The sequence below is a fragment of the Sus scrofa genome, chromosome 12 (genome assembly GCF_000003025.6).
Source record: "Sus scrofa isolate TJ Tabasco breed Duroc chromosome 12, Sscrofa11.1, whole genome shotgun sequence".
NCBI lineage: Eukaryota > Metazoa > Chordata > Mammalia > Artiodactyla > Suidae > Sus > Sus scrofa.
The window spans coordinates 47,087,412-47,104,176 of NC_010454.4; the positions used below are offsets into that span (position 1 = coordinate 47,087,412).

At 43.1% G+C, this 16,765-nt stretch overlaps 1 protein-coding gene across 2 annotated transcripts; it reads left to right on the forward strand.

Annotated features, from left to right (window-relative positions):
- GLOD4 (glyoxalase domain containing 4) lies at positions 20–16,390 on the forward strand. 2 transcript variants are annotated; one of them, XM_003131815.5, is made up of 10 exons: positions 20–175; positions 2,858–2,907; positions 3,472–3,592; positions 4,558–4,702; positions 8,953–9,089; positions 10,710–10,796; positions 11,067–11,180; positions 11,270–11,356; positions 15,487–15,558; positions 16,181–16,390. In XM_003131815.5, exons 1-9 carry the CDS (start codon positions 86–88, stop codon positions 15,550–15,552), a joined length of 897 nt encoding a protein of 298 aa, XP_003131863.2. In that variant the 5' UTR covers positions 20–85; the 3' UTR covers positions 15,553–15,558; positions 16,181–16,390. The 2 variants fall into 2 exon arrangements, with proteins under 2 accessions (XP_003131863.2, XP_013835617.1); XM_013980163.2 differs by having other exon boundaries at positions 15,487–16,385.

The following is a 16,765-nucleotide window of genomic DNA, read 5'->3' on the forward strand; positions in this document are numbered from 1 at the left end:
CGGCGGCTAGTGACGTCACCGGCAGCTGCGTCATCCGTGGGCGGTGCGGCGCCGTAAGCGTGAGAGGTGGGTGGTGTCCGCGGTCATGGCGACTCGCAGAGCTCTGCACTTCGTGTTCAAAGTGGGAAACCGCTTCCAGACTGCATATTTCTATCGTGATGTCCTGGGGATGAAGGTGCAGATGGGGCCGAGAGGGGCTGGCGTGCGAGAAGGGTGCGGGTGGCTGAGCCCCACCCGATCGGGCGAGGGGAGACACCGGTGTCATGTGAATTTCAGCCGGAACCCAGGTTCCGGACCTTAGCCCCGAGACTTCCCTTTGGCTCTGTGGGCCTCAGCTTCTGGAAGCATCGCGAGTGGCGGCTTGAGTTAGAAGAACTTTGAAAGCGGGCTTACACTTATTAGTCAGCGGCTGTGTGCCCGCACACGTCTTTCATTTAAGCTTATTCACAGATGTTTTTTCCTGACGCTTCCAATCTATTGGAAAAGAAAGTAAACAAAAAGTTATATAATACCCCTTGCAGTGAACTCTCCTAGTTTGGACCCTTTCGGCTTAGATATCAGCATATTCAGAGTTCAGCTTCTTTGGGGGCTGGTTTGAATGGTCTCTTTTGAATGGTCACCCACTCAGTTTATCTGAGTGAATGCTCCAACATTCCTCCCAAGAGTCCAGATCTAAGTGTGAAGTCAGAACCCATTCTCCTCTGCAATACCTGGAAGTGGGTTGTCTCCAGCTCTGAGCAGCTGCGATTGATTCTGCAGGGATCGCCTGAGTGGCTAGGGCAGGTGGAAGCCATGGGGAAGCTCCCGATAAGCAGGGATTTTAGATGTTATCAGTGGAAAGAAAAACGCACGACCTAAAGTTTTTGAATTAAGTTTTATTTGGGGACCTGACTGAGGACTATAGCTTGGAAGACAGCCTCTCAGATAACTGAGGAACTGTTCTGAAGGGGTGGGAGAGGAGCTAGAATATATATGAGATTTTTTTACTGGGGGGGGACCCAAAATTAGGTAGTCGAACATCAAAAGAATACTGCTAGTCACAGAAACGGACAACTCAAGTTGATGGTTTTAGTGCTTTTCTGTGTATGGGAAGATGGGTTCTGGGTTCATTGAAATTATTCCTTAAAGGAGTTCTCATTTTCTTTTCTTTCTTTTTTTTTTTTTTTTTTTTCTTTTTATGGCCCCACCTGTGGCATATGGAAGTTCCTTGGCCAGGGATTGAGTCCGAGCCTTTAACTCACTCTGCCGGGCAGGGGATTGATCCCCCACCTCCACAGTGACCCAAGCCACTGCATTTGGACTTTTAACCTGCTGGGCAGTAGCAGGAACTCTTTAGAGGAGTTCTTTTGTGGCACAGCAGGTTAAGGATTGGGCAGAGTCACTGCAGCGACTCTGGTCGTTGCTCCTGTGGCTCAGGTTTGATCGCTGGCCTAGCATCCGCATGCCGTGGGCGTGGACCCCCAAAAAGAAATTATTCCTTAGATATGCATCTTAAGTATCTAGTTCCAGTATTGAAAACAGAATGCTTCTTGTTTTTCTCCATCCTGAATTCCTCTCAAGATGCACTGCTGGTGGGTGACTTCCGTAGCTGATGATTTGGCCCTTTTAGAAATGGAATGGTGGACGACATTCTTTGTATATAATTTGTGATTTATTGTAGACACTGCAGGAAACGTGGAGCACAAAGGGAGTCAGTTTTTTTAAATAACACGCATTTCATGGTTTTGTGTTGAGCGTTGGTGACAAAGATGAAAATAACCTTGGTATTCATCCTCAGTTACAGCTCCTGAGATGAGGGTGGAAACTGGATTTGTACATTGCTAATGGGTACGGAATTGAAATTTGTTAGAAAATCAGAGTTCTCCCTTAATGTGTTTCCTCATTGATTAAAGTGTGGTTGTAAAGATTAAACACCTTATTATGTGTAGTATTTGACACATTGTATATACCGTATGTTAGCTACTATTATTATAACAATACAGCAGGAGAGATTTAACTCTAATCTGGGACCTCAGGAAATAATTCATGGAGACTTTGCCTTTGAGCAGACCTCAAAAGATAGGTAGGATTTCCACAGACCTAGATTAGAGGGAAGAATGTACTGGAAAAACTGAATAGCCAATGCAAAGATAAGATGTTTGGGAATCTCCACTAGTTTTATGTGCCTTTAGTTTAGATCACTTAGTTGAAGTCGAGATCGAATACCAAGACAGATAGCTTGAGGCCACTGCTGATAGTGTCTTGAATAATATGCTAAGGAATTTGGATTTTATGCCACAGTCATTAGGGAGTTCTCTTGCATTTTAGACCAGGGTGTGACCAGAGCTGTGCTTTAGGAACATAATTTTATGGTGGAATTAAGGAAGGCGATCCATAAGGATGATTTGTGATAGTCTATGAGAGAAGTGATAGGAGATTGTCCTGGAGCAGTAGCTATGGGACTCAAATAGGAAAATAGAAACTGACACATTGAGAGTCTCCTGTGTATTAGGTTCTGTATCAAATGCCTTGATAAATTATCTGTTTTCACACCACATTGGGAAACTCAGATCCTAAGCATCATGCTCAGAGTTGCACAACTACTAAGTCTTCCGTGGTTTTTTACTCCACGATACTTGCTTCCTGCCCTAAATAGATCTCACAGCCTTGCTTGGTTGCCTGACCCTTGGTGACAAGCTATTCTTTCTTACCTCCACTCCTTCTAGCCCTGGAAAGATAGACAGCTCCTTACCTTTTGTTTGTTTTACAGGTAAAGCTTACTGATGATAAGGTCTAGGTTGTGACATTTTACTTTATGCTAAATGTGCTGTGTGCAGTACCAGGAAAACTTTATTGTTTATTGTAATTCCCTTACCAGATTCTTCGACATGAGGAATTTGACGAAGGCTGCAAAGCTGCCTGTAATGGGTATGACACCTTGTTTCTTAAAATATCCTTTGGGCTCTGAACCCCGGGAGAATAGAAAGGAGTTTCTTCAAGTGATTATAAGGCAGCAGAATAAAATTAAGGAGGCAGCTTCAGGAACCCAAAGAAGTATATGCTCTGGATGAAGCAGTGACCAGTGGGGTATCTCTTAAGCTTAGTGGCCATGGCAAGCTGGGAAATTCCAAGGCCTGATGGGAATTGCATGCTTTTTGATGAATATGCCCAAAATAGGTTGAAGTCAGATTGGAGAACTGTCCCTATAGGATTCAGCCCCCTACTTTAAAGACAAGGTCAACGAATCTTTCCTTCAAGTTAAGTGCCAGACAGGTGGTCTTTGGAGCCGTTGGTGGTGGGACACGGGCACCGACCACAGATGCTCTGCACACCGGCTTAGGTCGTCTCAGGCGTTAGGATATGCAGGGGCCCAGAAGTGCCTCCTACCTGTCTGTTCCAGTGCTTCTTTGGGGGAGGCCTGATGCAGATCCTGTGTGTGGTCACTGGGTTTCTCTTTCTTTTCTTTTTTTTTTTTTTCCTTCATTTTTCTAGGCCTTACGATGGGAAATGGAGTAAAACAATGGTGGGATTTGGACCCGAGGATGATCATTTTGTTGCTGAACTGACGTACAATTACGGTATCGGAAACTACAAGCTTGGCAATGACTTCATGGTAAGTATCGTTTTGTTCTCTTAGATTTTCGGCTCTACCTTTTAGAGAGATGATTGATACAGCACCAGATATGATGGCTACTGAATATGTGACTTTGGAGTGCAGCAGTTCAGTGATTCCTTTTATGATGTTTTCTAGGTAAAAAAACAAAAACACTGAACCTGCTTGGGCACCCTGTCTCCGAGCTGGCTTCAGGGTGAAATGTGTCCTCCCAGCATTTAAGAGCAAGCTCAGGACTTAGACACAGCTCTGAAGCAGACAGGTTGCCCCTGGGAGAATGACTGGATCCTGAGAAATATGTCCTCTCCAGTGGACAGTCATGACTGGGATGCTCAGTTGCAGCCAAGCCTAGTCAGAGAAAAATCTGAGAAGGCTGTAAGGATAAAAAGAATAAGGTATTGCATGCACTGCACTACGTTCATTCATGCAAGAATTCCAGTTATTGTGCAGCTATTACAGTATCTCCTGCTTACTGAGCATGAAGAGAGATTGTCTTTGGTATTAGGTGGATCAGACTTCTCAGGCATTTGAATTTCTGTCCTACAATTCACGAAGTTTGGACTCTGTTGGAGAAAAATGTCCAAAACCTTCTTTAAAATCGAAGAAAACTTTGGGAGTTCCCTTCATGGCTCAGCAGTTCACAAACCCGACTAGGATCCATGAGGACGAGGGTTCGATCCCTGGCCATGCTCAGTGGGTAAAGGATCTGGCGTTGCTGTGAGCTGTGGTGTAGGCTGGCAGTTGTAGCTCCAGTTCGACCCCTAGCCTGGTAACCTCCATAGGCCTCGAGTGGGGCCCTAAAAAAAGCAAAAAAAAAAAAATGAAGAAAGAAAGAAAGAAAGAAAATTTTGAATGCCAATTAAATCTTAGGTGATTTGACTAAAGGCAATAGGTTTTTGCCTCATTGTCTTCTATAGAAAACCTCTTGTCGTTATGCCCTTGGCTGATCCTCTTGTTTGTTGTAGGGAATCACACTCGCTTCTAGCCAGGCCGTCAGCAACGCCAGGAAGCTGGAGTGGCCGCTCAGTGAAGTTGCGGAAGGGGTTTATGAAACCGAAGCCCCGGGAGGATATAAGTTCTATTTGCAGAACTGCAGTCCACCTCGGTCAGGTAATTGTACCCCGATTGACGAAAGCCTTCTGTCTAAAGGTCTCTGAGGGGAGGAGAGTTCGACTTACTTCTGCTATTACGGAGTTTTTTACATTGAAATGACTTGTCTTTCCCAAACTGGTGTTGTTATTCTCTAAGAAATTATATATATATATATATATATATATATATATATATACATATATATATATATATATTTTTTTTTTTTTTTTTTTTTAAGGGCTGCACCTGCAGCATATGGAAGTTCTCAGGCTAAGGGTCAAATGGGAGCTGCTGATGCTCTCATACTGTGTTTGACTATTGTGTTTAATGCTAGTTATTTTTCGTCAGAAGCTCAGCAAAAAAAAAAAAAACAATCATTCAGTGGTGGGGGGTTAGGACTTGCCAGGAGATGGTACTGCTGTATTTCACTGGTAAATGAAGGGATTTTTATGACAATTTTTATTGATAGGTGATTGGTGCTTTATATACTAACTGTGAAACCAAACTCCTACCTTTAAATCCACTGTGGACACACACCCGCCAACCCCCACCTCCCACCCCCGCCGTCTTTTTTTTTGCAGAAGTTCCTGGGCCAGGGATTAACCCATGCCACAGCAGCGACCATGCCAAATCCTTAACTCACTGAGCCACCAGGGAACTCCCATTTCTCTAGTCTTAATGATGTTTCAGTCCATAAAATAATGAAGGGCCCTGCAATCCTAAGATTTGTTGTTTTGGGGGGATGATAATCCTGTTGAGGCATTAATTTGTGTTTGGAGAAATAATCCAATCTATCAGTCTAGCTGGCATCCATTCTTCCTGGAATGAATCACTCCTGATTAGATCCGCCCACGCCCACGCGTGACTGTTCCTGTCCCTCCCTCCCTCCCTCCCTCCCTCCAGGTCTGAGTCAGCTGGAATTTGCTGATTTCTCAGTGAATGGATGACACTAAAAGAGTAGAGGCACCTGTGAGAAACACCTTGCTTTAGTCAGGGTGTTGCTAGTCTAGCAAACAGGACTAAGACAGTGAAAACTGAGGAAGATGTGTTGCATTTATCACAGTCAGATAAAGATTGGAACAGCTCTTCGGAACGTGACCTTACCATAAAAAAGTTTCTAATGATCTTAAGTGTGTTAAAATAATGATGTTATTCTTTTTTTAAAAATGAGAATAAATCAGTTTAGTTTTTTATTTTTCAGAAGATCTTTATTTTTTTATGGTTTTTAAAAATTTTTATTGAATTACAGAAGTGTTAGTTTCAGGTGTACAGCAAAGTGAATCAGTTATACATATATCCATTCTTTTTCAGATGCTTTTCCCATATAGGTTATTATAGAATATCGAGTGGATTGCCTTCTTAGCTCTCTATTTTCTTTTTTTTGTTGTTTTTTTTTTGTTTTTGTTTTTTTGCCATTTCTAGGGCCGCTCCGAGGCATATGGAGGTTCCCAGGCTAGGGGTCCAATCGGAGCTGCAGCCCCCGGCCTACACCAGGGTCACAGCAACTCGGGATCCAAGCTGCATCGGCAGCCCACACCACAGCTCATGGCAACGCCAGATTCCCAACCCATGGAGCAAGGCCAGGGATCAAACCCGAAACCTCCGGTTCCTAGTCGGATTCGTTCACCACTGCGCCACGACGGGAACCCCTCTAGTTTTTATATAGTAGTGTGTCTGTGTTCATCCCAAACTCCTATCCCTCCCCCACCGCATGTCCCCTCTGGTAACCACAAGTTTGATTTTTAATGTCAGTCTATTTCCGTCTTGTGAATAAATTCACTTGTATCATTTTAAAATTAGATTTCACGTATATGTGGTATCATGATACTTCTCTTCCTCCGTCTGACTTCACTTGGCATGATAATCTCTAGGTCCATCCATATTGCTGCAAATGGCATCATTTCATTCTTTGCTATGGCTAGCTAATACTCCATTGTTTATATGTACCACATCTTTTCCACTTTCAGAGTCAATTTATTTATTTTTTATTTACTTTTGGCTGCACCCACAGCACATGCAGGTTCTGGGGCCAGGGACCAAACCCACTCCACAGCAGTGACCTCAGCCACAGCAGTGACAATGCCAGATGCTTACTGGCTGAGCCACATGGGAACTCTTTTTTTGGTACCGCAACTTCTTTATCCATTCCTCTGTCGATGGACATTTAGGTTGCTTCCATGTCTTGGCTGTTGTAAATAGTGCTACAGTGAACATTGGGGTCTGTGTATCTTTTTGAATTATGGTTTTCTCCAGAATAATTATATTTTTTTTAACCAAAAAAAAATTTTCCCCTAGACAAATAAGCAAAAAAAAAAAGGAAGAAAGAAGATAACTACTCTTAACATTTTAGAGTATCTCTCTCCAGTCTTTTATCAAAAAAGATACATAATTAAATATGTATTTTTTTCTCATGGTCCATTGTAACAATTCCATCCTCTGACATCAGAGCAAAAGAAACAGTTGCCTATTGCTAACTACTTAGATGATTTCATTGTTGCCAGCAGCACTGGCTGAATGTGTTCTGATGACAGCCACAGTCCTTCCCACCTCCACAGTTACTTCTTTAATTGCTGAAGATGGGCTTGCTCTTTCAAGAACAGTGGAAGAGTTTTTGTTTGGTTGGGGTTTGTTTGGTTTTTTTTTTTGCTTTTGCTCTTTAGGGCCACATCTGCAGCGTATGGAAGTTCCCAGGCTAAGAGTCTAATCCTAGCCCGGATCCTTAACGCACTGAGCAAGGCCAGGGATGGAACCTGTGTCCTCATGGATATTAGTTGGGTTTGTCACTACTGAGCCACAGTGGGAACTCCATGAATAGGGGAGGTTTTTTAGATACCTTCTGGTACATTATTGTCCAGAAATGTGCTAGTTACATTCTGCCATTAAATAACTGATTGTGTTTTTTCCCCCTGCGCTATAATAGTTAACACTGTGAAGTTTTAAAATTATTTGCCAATTAGATAACAAAATGTTTTATTTGGATTCTAATTTCTTTGTCAGGTTGAATATGCTTTCATGTGTTCATTGACCATTCCAGTTCCTCCTTTTCTGGATCACAGCTTCGTGCCTTTTGCCTTTTTTTTTCTGGGATGTGCATCTTTTTCCTATTGATGTTTAAAGTTTATTTTAAAATGTTATGGACTTTCTGTTATGTGCATTTTTAAAAAATGTTTCCCACTTTGTTGTTTATTCTTTAATTTTGATTGTAATTTGGGGGGGGGTTGTCTAGGAGTTTTTCACTTTGTATAATTAACCCAGCAAAGTTATTTCTTCATCATTTTTTGTTTTTTTAAAAAAATTAACTCTTGGGAGTTCTCTGGTGGTGCAGCAGGTTATGGTCCTGTGTTTTCACTGCAGCGGCTTAGGTTGCTGAAGTGGCACAGATTCGATCCCTGACCTGGGAACTTCTGTATGCCACAGGCATGGCCAAAAAAACCAAACAAACAAGAAAATAAACTCTTTATTTCCCCTTCTCCTGACAGCCTTGGTGGGACATTTTCACTTTATTTTTTAATTCAGTTTTTTTTTTAATTTTTTTATTTTAATTTTGCCCACATTGTGCTGCAGCTTTGATTGAACCTGGGCTGCAGCAGTGAAAGTGGTGAGTCCTAACCATTAGACAACTACGGAAATCCCTCTTTATAGTTTTTCTCTTGGTGCCAGGTTAAAAAAAACAAAAACAAAAACAAAACTTTACGGAGTTCCCATCGTGGCTCAGTGGTTCACGAATCCAACGAGGAACCATGAGGCTGTGGGTTCAATCCCTGGCCTTGCTCAGTGGGTTAAGGATCCGGCGTTGCCGTCAGCTGTGGTGTGGGTCGAGTATGTGGTTTGGATCCTGCATTGCTATGGCTCTGGTGTAGGCTGGCAGCTACAGCTCCGATTCGACCCCCAGCCTGGGAACCTCCATATGCCGTGGGAGCAGCCCAAGAAATGGCAAAAAAAGACAAAAAAAATATTTTTTTTCTACACTCCAAAATTGTTTAAATAAATAATCATTTCTAGTATTTTCATGGTTTTTCATTCTTTAAACTTAATCCTTCAACCTATCAGGAATGTATTTTGCCATGTAGTTTCAGGTGTAGCTTCCTCCCGCCAAATGAGAAACTCCTTGTCTTAATGCCATTTGTTGAATAATGTGCCCTTTCAAACTGACTTAAATCCCTTTCTTGTCATAAACTAAATTCTGTATATACCTGAGCCTGTTTGGGTCCTTCTATTCCATTCCTTGGCATTTCCCTGACCATTCCTGCTGTTTCGTTACCCTACAGATCCTGTATTAAAAGTCACTCTAGCAGTGTCTGATCTTCAGAAGTCCTTGAACTACTGGTCTAATCTACTGGGAATGAAAATTTATGAAAAAGATGAAAAGACGCAAAGGGCTTTGCTGGGCTATGCTGATAACCAGGTGAGCGATCTCTTGGAGGGAAATAAACTGTTATTTTGAGTTTGGCTTGTAAATGAGGTTCCCATGAAGGTTATTCCCATAGTTCTTTCATAGTGATTCCATATTTAAAACAGAAAGAAGAATATAAAAATGGACGATACGCTCACCAGCCAGATATTACCTTTGTTTATATTTGGAGCTCTGTCCCTTTCTGAAATGGATTTCCTGAATCAGAAGAGATGTAGACAAGATTTCATGCTGTCGTGATAATCTGTTTCCCTCTTTTTTTCCCCTGATAACCTTGCATTTGAGCATGATTTATTGACCCAGCAGGTCTGCCCCTAGGATTTCTTTTTTTTTTTTTTTTTTTTTTTTTTGCCTTTTTAGGGCCACATTTGCGGCACATTGAAGTTCCCAGGCAAGGGGTTGAATCAAAGCTACAGCTGCCGACCTACACCACAGCCACAGCAACACCAGATCCAAGCCATGTCTGCGACCTACATCAGACCCATTAATGGAAGCCAGGACTCAAACCTGCACCCTCATGGATACTAGTCAGATTCTTTCCTGCTTCACCACAAGGGGAACTCCTGCTCCTAGGAATTTATTTTGCAGACATACTTATCATACATGTGCACAAAGAAGTGTCTATGAGGTTATCTTTTGTGGCATTGTTTTTAATAGCAAAATGTAAGAAATAAGCCATGGAGTTCCCGTCATGGCGCCATGGAAGCGAATCCGACTAGGAACCATGAGGTTATAGGTTTGATCCCTGGGGTCGCTCAGTGAGTTAAGGATCTGGCATTGCCATGAGCTGTGGTGTAGGTTGCAGACACGACTAGGATCTGGTGTTGCTGTGGCTGTGGTGTAGGCCGGCAGCTGTAGCTCTAATTAGACCACTAGCCTGGGAATCTCCATATTCGGGAGTGGTCCAAAAAAAAGGAAAAGAAATAACCCAAACGCCCTATGGACACAAGGACTAGTTCAATGATTTATGGTTCATCCATAGAATAGATTACTAAGCAGCCATCAAAAAGAACAAGAGAGTTTTTATGTGCTGATAGGATAACATTAACTGGATAAAAACAAAGGACAGAATAATGCATAAAGTATGCTACCATCTGTGTAATAAAAAAAAGTGCCATAGATCTAAAAGATATATAGGAAACTGCTGACTGGTTGCCTCTGGATGAGAGTAGGAGAAAGCCTTAATTTTTACCTTACTCCTTTAGCATAGTTTGAGTTTTGTGGGGGGTTTTTTTGGTTTTGGGTTTTTTTCACCACATAACCTGTTTCAAAAAATAAAAGACAAAAAAAAAAAAAAAAAAAAAAGAAAAAAAGGGGTTCCCATCATGGCGCAGTGGTTAATGAGTCCGACTAGGAACCATGAGGTTGTGGGTTCCATCCCTGCCCTTGCTCAGTGGGTTAAGGATCCGGCGTTGCCGTGAGCTGTGGTGCAGGTCGCAGACGCGGCTCGGATCCCCCGTTGCTGTGGCTCTGGCGTAGGCTGGCAGCTCAGTTCTGATTACACCCCTAGCCTGGGAACCTCCATATGCTGTGGGAGCGGCCCAAGAAATGGCAAAAAGACAAAAAAAAAAAGAAAGAAAAAAAAAATAAGCCTATTTTCTCATGTCTTTTCAGTGTAAGCTGGAGCTACAGGGCATCCAAGGGGCAGTTGATCATGCAGCAGCTTTTGGACGAATTGCCTTTTCTTGCCCCCAGAAAGAGGTAATGCTTGGTACCAGGTCTTTGTTTAATCTCTGTGGGTAGCTGGTTCAAACAGCTAAGACCCTTGGCCCTTCCTTCTCTGGGTTCGTGCTGATCGTGGCTGTGGTATCAAGTTCAGCAGTTGTGTCAAGAGCAGCTGAGATAATAAAATCAAACAAGTGGCGCCAGGGTTCTTTCTGGTTGATCTGAGGTTCCTCCAGGGCTGCCAAGGACCTCAGCTGAGAGTGGCGTGTGACCCCTTGCTCACTTTGCCTTTTTGTTTTCCTCAAGTTGCCAGAATTAGAAGACTTGATGAAAAGGGAGAACCAGAAGATTCTGACTCCCCTGGTGAGCCTGGACACTCCGGGGAAAGCAACGGTGCAAGTCGTCATTCTGGCTGACCCTGTAAGTATTACTCAGAACGGGGACACGCTGCACCAGGGCTTTCTTCTGAGGTCTCTTTTGGCCACATTTTTTTCTCTTTATTGCTGTAGGATGGACACGAAATTTGCTTTGTGGGGGACGAAGCATTTCGAGAACTCTCTAAGATGGATCCAGGGGGAAGCAAATTACTGGATGACGTGAGTCTCGTTTCTAAATGTATATGACCTTTGGCCCAAGGGGGTGGTATTCATGTCGGCAGAGAAGAGCCGAGGTATCGGGGTTCTTACTGTCAGAAGTGTGTCTTCTTGCTGTTAGGGTGACTTTTGAGCCAGAGACTTGTGTCAACTTCATTGCAGCATCTGTGCCTTGCCTCCAGCTCCGGCTGCCTTGGGGAACCATTGCTGCCACATACGTCACTGTTCTGCTGGGTGAACAGAGGCCTGCACACCTCTGTTCCCTGAGCTCTTTCGGTCGTCTGGGCTCCGATCTGCAGCACTGGCCTCTTCCTTTCTAGCAAATTGTTCTCATCAACATGCAAACGAACTCCAGGATCTCCCATCTTTTAGAAATCTTTTATTCACCCCACATCCCTTCTCAAGACTTCTTTTAAAAAATCTGTTTGAATACTGTTTTTTTTTTTTTTTTGGTCTTTTTGCCTTTTCTAGGGCCGTTCCTGCGGCATATGGAGGTTCCCAGGCTAGGGGTCAGTTGGAGCTGTTGCTGCCAGCCTATGCCAGAGCCACAGCAATGCCAGATCTGAGCCGCATCTTCAACCTACACCACAGCTGACGGCAACACCAGATCCTTAACCCACTGAGCGACGCCAGGGATCGAACCCACAAGCTCATGGTTCCTAGTCGGATTCATTAACCACTGAGCCATGACGGAAACTCCTGAATACTGTTTCTACTCTGACCTCCCACTCATGCTTTCTGTCCTGCACTGGCTCCGGTCACACGGTGCAGCGCTCGCATGGAGTCATCAGTGACCTCCCTCTTACCAAATCCAGCAGCCGTTTTTCCATCCTCATTGAACACAGTCTTTGAGCAGCATCCAAAGCAACTGTTCAGTGATGGACCCCAGCTTGCAGCACACCCCTGGTGGGTGGTGGACACTCAGGGCATACTCTGGTGGTGATTAATGGAATGAATTAATCTGCCTTGGTTTTGTCCCTTAGTATCTATGTGACCGACTGTAAGAAATTTACCTCAGGTCTCTAAAACTGCAGTTTTCTCATCTGAAAATTTGAGGGAATAAGATGGTCCACCTCATAGGATTGTTGTGTGGTTTATAGAGCTTGGCAAACTACTGACATAGTAACGGACACTCAACTGATGTCAATTAAAGCAGGAAATGTACGAAGATAAAGCAGTCACCAATTTCGCCATCAAGGAAAGTAGAATCTCAGGCAGCCTCTCTGTTGGCAAGTTTGTTGGACTCTCTTCTTCTTGCTTTTTCATGTCTCAGACCAGCTGCCTTCTCTTCAGAGCTCTCTTCTCCTTCAGTGTCAGAGACCCTATCTTCTTGTCTCTCTGACGGCTCCCCACCAGCCACAGGCACCTTTTTCTGTGACTGATCCTGCAGTGACTTTGCCCACAGTCCCTCTTTGGCTGTCTTTTACTCTGTCATTATATGTTCTTTCTCTTCTCCCACTCTGGCTGCCTCTGCCCTGAGCTTCAGCCCCCGTCTATTCTCAACGTCCTGATCTCTAGTTCCTACTCCCCACCGAGCTCCAAACAAGCATTTTTGTTTGGTTGTTGTTATTGAGGTAAAATACACATAGAATTTAAGTGTACGGAAATTTACTGTCACCGCGATGCGTTTTGACAGTTATATATATTCATGCAAACAATACTCAAAATATAGAGCATTTTCATTCCTTTTTTTTCTTCTTCTTTTTTAGGGCTGCACACGCGACATGTGGAAGTTCCCAGTCTAGGGGTCAGATTGGAGCTGCAGCTTCCAGCCTGCACCAGAGCCACAGTAACATGGGATCCATACTGCATCTGCGACCTACACCACAGCTCACGGCAACGCTGGATACATAACCCACTGTCGAGGCCAGGGATCAAACCCAAGTCCTCATGGATGCTAGTTGGGTTTGTTACCACTGAGCTGCAACGGAAACTCCATTTTTATCCTTATAGAAAGTTCTCTGATGCCCATTTCTAGTTCCCAGCCCCTCCTGCCAGCAGCAGCTACTTTTCTGATTCTTATCATATTAATTTTATCTATCCTTGTACTTTGTAGAAGTGGAATGGCTTCTTTCAGTCAACGTAACTTTTTTTTTCTGAGTGGTATTCAATTTTATGAATGTGACAACTTGCTTATCCATTCTTCTAATGGTAGACACTGGAATTTTCCCAGGTTTTTATTTATGATAAAGGAAGATTTATGTGAATATTCTCATGTAAATCTTGTGGAGGTATGGTTCATTTCTCTTGGGTAAATACCTGGGAATGGAATTGCTTTTCCTTTCTAAGAAACTGCCAAACAGTTGTCCAAAGCAATTGAACGATTTTACACTCTTATCAGCCATGTACGTACGTAAGAGTTCCAGCTGCTCTGGGTCCTCACCAACATCTGTGGTTTGCGGGGGGGGGGGGGGCTATTTTAGTACATGGAAAATGATGTCTCATTATTATTTTTTTTTTTTTTTCCTTTTTAGGGCCATACCCACAGCATATGGAGGTTCCCAGGCTAGGGGTTGAATCAGAGCTACAGCTGCCAGCCTAGGCTACAGCCACAGCAATGTGGGGTCCAAGCCGCATCTGTGACCCTTACCACACACAGCTCACGGCAAAGCCAGATCCTTAACCCACTGAGCAAAGCCAGGGATCAAACCTGCATCCTCATGGATCCTAGTCAGTTTTGTTAACCTCTGAGCCATGAAGGGAACTCCTCATTGTGATTTTAATTTGCATTTCCCTGATGACTAGTCATACTGAGCATCTTTTCATGTGTTTATTGGTTATGTGAATTATATGTTCAAGTCTTTTGTATGTGTCTTTCCATAATAGATTTATTTTTAATATTTCATGATTGGAGTTCTCCTGTCACTCATTAGGTTAAGGACCTGGCACTTATCTCTGATAGGTTTGATCCCTGACCCGGGAACTTCCATATGCCAGGGGCACAGCCAAAAACACTCCACGAAATTTCATGATTAAAAGTTCCAAAAATTGGAGTTTCTGTTGTGACTCAGCGGGTTACGAACCCGACTAGTATCCAGGAGGATGTGGGTTTGATCCATGGCCCTGCTCAGTGGGTTAAGGATCCAGCGTTCCCATGAGCTGTGACATGGGTAACAGATGGCGTTTGAATCCCTCATTGCTGTGGCTGCTGCATAGGCAGGCAGTTGCAGATCCAATTCGGACCCCTATCCTGGGAACTTACATATGCTGCAGGTGCAGTGGTAAAAAACCAAAAATGAAAAGAAGAAGTTCCAAACATGGAGTTCCTGCTGTGGCGCAATGGGATTGGCGGCGTCTCTGGAGCACTGGGATGCAGATTTGATCCCCGGCCCAGCAAAGTGGTTAAAGATCCAGAGATGCTGCCACTGCGGCGGCTTAGGTTGAGACTGCGGCCCAGATCTGATCCCTGGCCCAGGAACTCCATATGCCGTGGGGTAGCCAAAAAAGAAAAAAAAAAATTCCGAATACATACAGGAGAGTACACAGATCTCTATGTGACTGTCACTAATCAACTCTGCTATAATTTTTCATCATTCTTTTTCAGCCCACTTTTTTTGGGAGGGGTAGTTTGTCGAAGAATTCTAAGGGAAATTGAAGATACCATGTCATTTCAACCCTAAATACTTCAATATTTTACACATTTTAAGATGACCTAAAAAGTGAAAATTAGGGAATTTTCTGATATACCATTTTTTTTTAATATATACCATATTGACATCATTATACTTTAAAAAAACTTCAACAGTATATCCTTGGAGGTCCCATCATGGCTCAGTGGCTAACGAATCCGACTAGGAACCATGAGGTTGCGGGTTCAGTCCCTGCCCTTGCTCAGTGGGTAAAGGATCCGGCGTTGCCGTGAGCTGTGGTGTAGATTCAGAGATGCAGCTCAGATCTCACGTTGCTGTGGCTGTGGTGTAGGCCCGCAGCTGCAGCCCCAATTCCACCCCTAGCCTGGGAACTTCCACGAGTGTGGCCCTAAAAACACAACAACCAAAAAACGGCTCTTTGCTGGATGAATATCTTTTGTTAATTTCTTGATTGTGGACAGAGTGCAGTGAAGTACAAATTGGACAGTATGTTTTATTTTATGAACTTGGAATAAATAAATAATTCCAATTCTGTTTCTATAGGCAATGGCAGAAGACAAAAGTGATGAATGGTTTGCCGAACGAAATAAGCCAAAGGCTTCAGGTTAAGAGAAGGTACCATGTGAAACAAGCATTTGGGATTCTGCCGAATGCCTGTGAGGCCTGACGTGTGCCCTATGTGATAAACACTCTCCCAGCTTGATTGTTTCCCGTGCAGCCAAGGAGGCTGGGGTGGTGGAGATTTGCATTTCTAATATGTGAGAGCTCTGATATATTTTAGAGAGAAAATCAGTCCATTTAGAGGAGAACTCTGGCCGTTACCTACACTGTCCCTGCAAAGGGCACATTCTGTATGTGACTATATTAGATTAATAATAAATTCTCCGGCCTGGGGCAGCTCTATGGAACATTACCTATGTTGGGGATAGAGTGAGTTTTGATAAGAATGTAGATTCAATGAGAATCCAGATCAGTTGCATATAGCAGGAGTATTTCCAACACCTGATTGACGCTCCCACATTCCTTGCTTTCAAATTTTGAGCAGCCAGAGAAAACAGACAGAAGGATCTAAGGTGCTGCATTTCCCCGTGCCTGGCTCTCTGTGTGGTTTTTTTGTTTTTGTTTTTATGTATATACGTCTTCATAAGAAAATGTTAGATTTCTTAGAAATGGGTTAGGTGGTTTCTTCAGCTTGAAAATTAAAGTATATTTTCTTGTTTTCTGTTTGATTCTGCAGAACAAGTCCATTTTAATCACTGGAAATAAATTAAGCTGGGCATATTATGAAATGTATTTTGAAATTATGCTTCTGAAATCAAGCTGCTCACAACCAGTCCATTAGACTCATTATTTAAAGTGGTGGCCATCGACAGAATAATTTAAATCAACCATGATAGAAAAAATAAAAACCTTAAAAAAATTAAATAAAAATTTTTAAAAAATGAAATGAGGTGGTGGCCAGGTTCAAACTTCAGGAAACAAACAGAGGAGATGGGAAAGGGTTGACCCAGAAGGTACTAGCTCCTGCATCATACACCTGAAAGGACTTGTAAGTCAGGACCTCCGCTCTTCTCCCTTGCTGGCAAGGTGGGGTATGGAAATTTCAGAGCAAGTTTCTGCTCACCTTCTGATAGGGTGATCTTACCTTCCCTGAGAGGGAAAAAAAATCCTTTCCCAGCTCCTCAGCATTTTTCATTCAGCTTAAATTCTCTTGGTAACTATTTATGAGTTTCAAAGCCAACCAAACTATATATGTTCCTGTATATATATATACTGGTTCACTTTTTTCCTGTGTGTGGGGAAATTACTGTATGAATTTTGA

What these genes read in the sequence shown, in the direction of transcription:
- GLOD4 (XM_003131815.5), top strand. Translation starts at nt 86, where the DNA reads ATGGCGACTCGCAGAGCTCTGCACTTCGTGTTCAAAGTGGGAAACCGC. An exon ending in TGCAAAGCTGCCTGTAATGG is followed by an intron (nt 2,908 to 3,471) that starts GTATGACACCTT and finishes TCATTTTTCTAG; the next exon opens with GCCTTACGATGGGAAATGGA. An exon ending in TTTCTTGCCCCCAGAAAGAG is followed by an intron (nt 10,797 to 11,066) that starts GTAATGCTTGGT and finishes GTTTTCCTCAAG; the next exon opens with TTGCCAGAATTAGAAGACTT.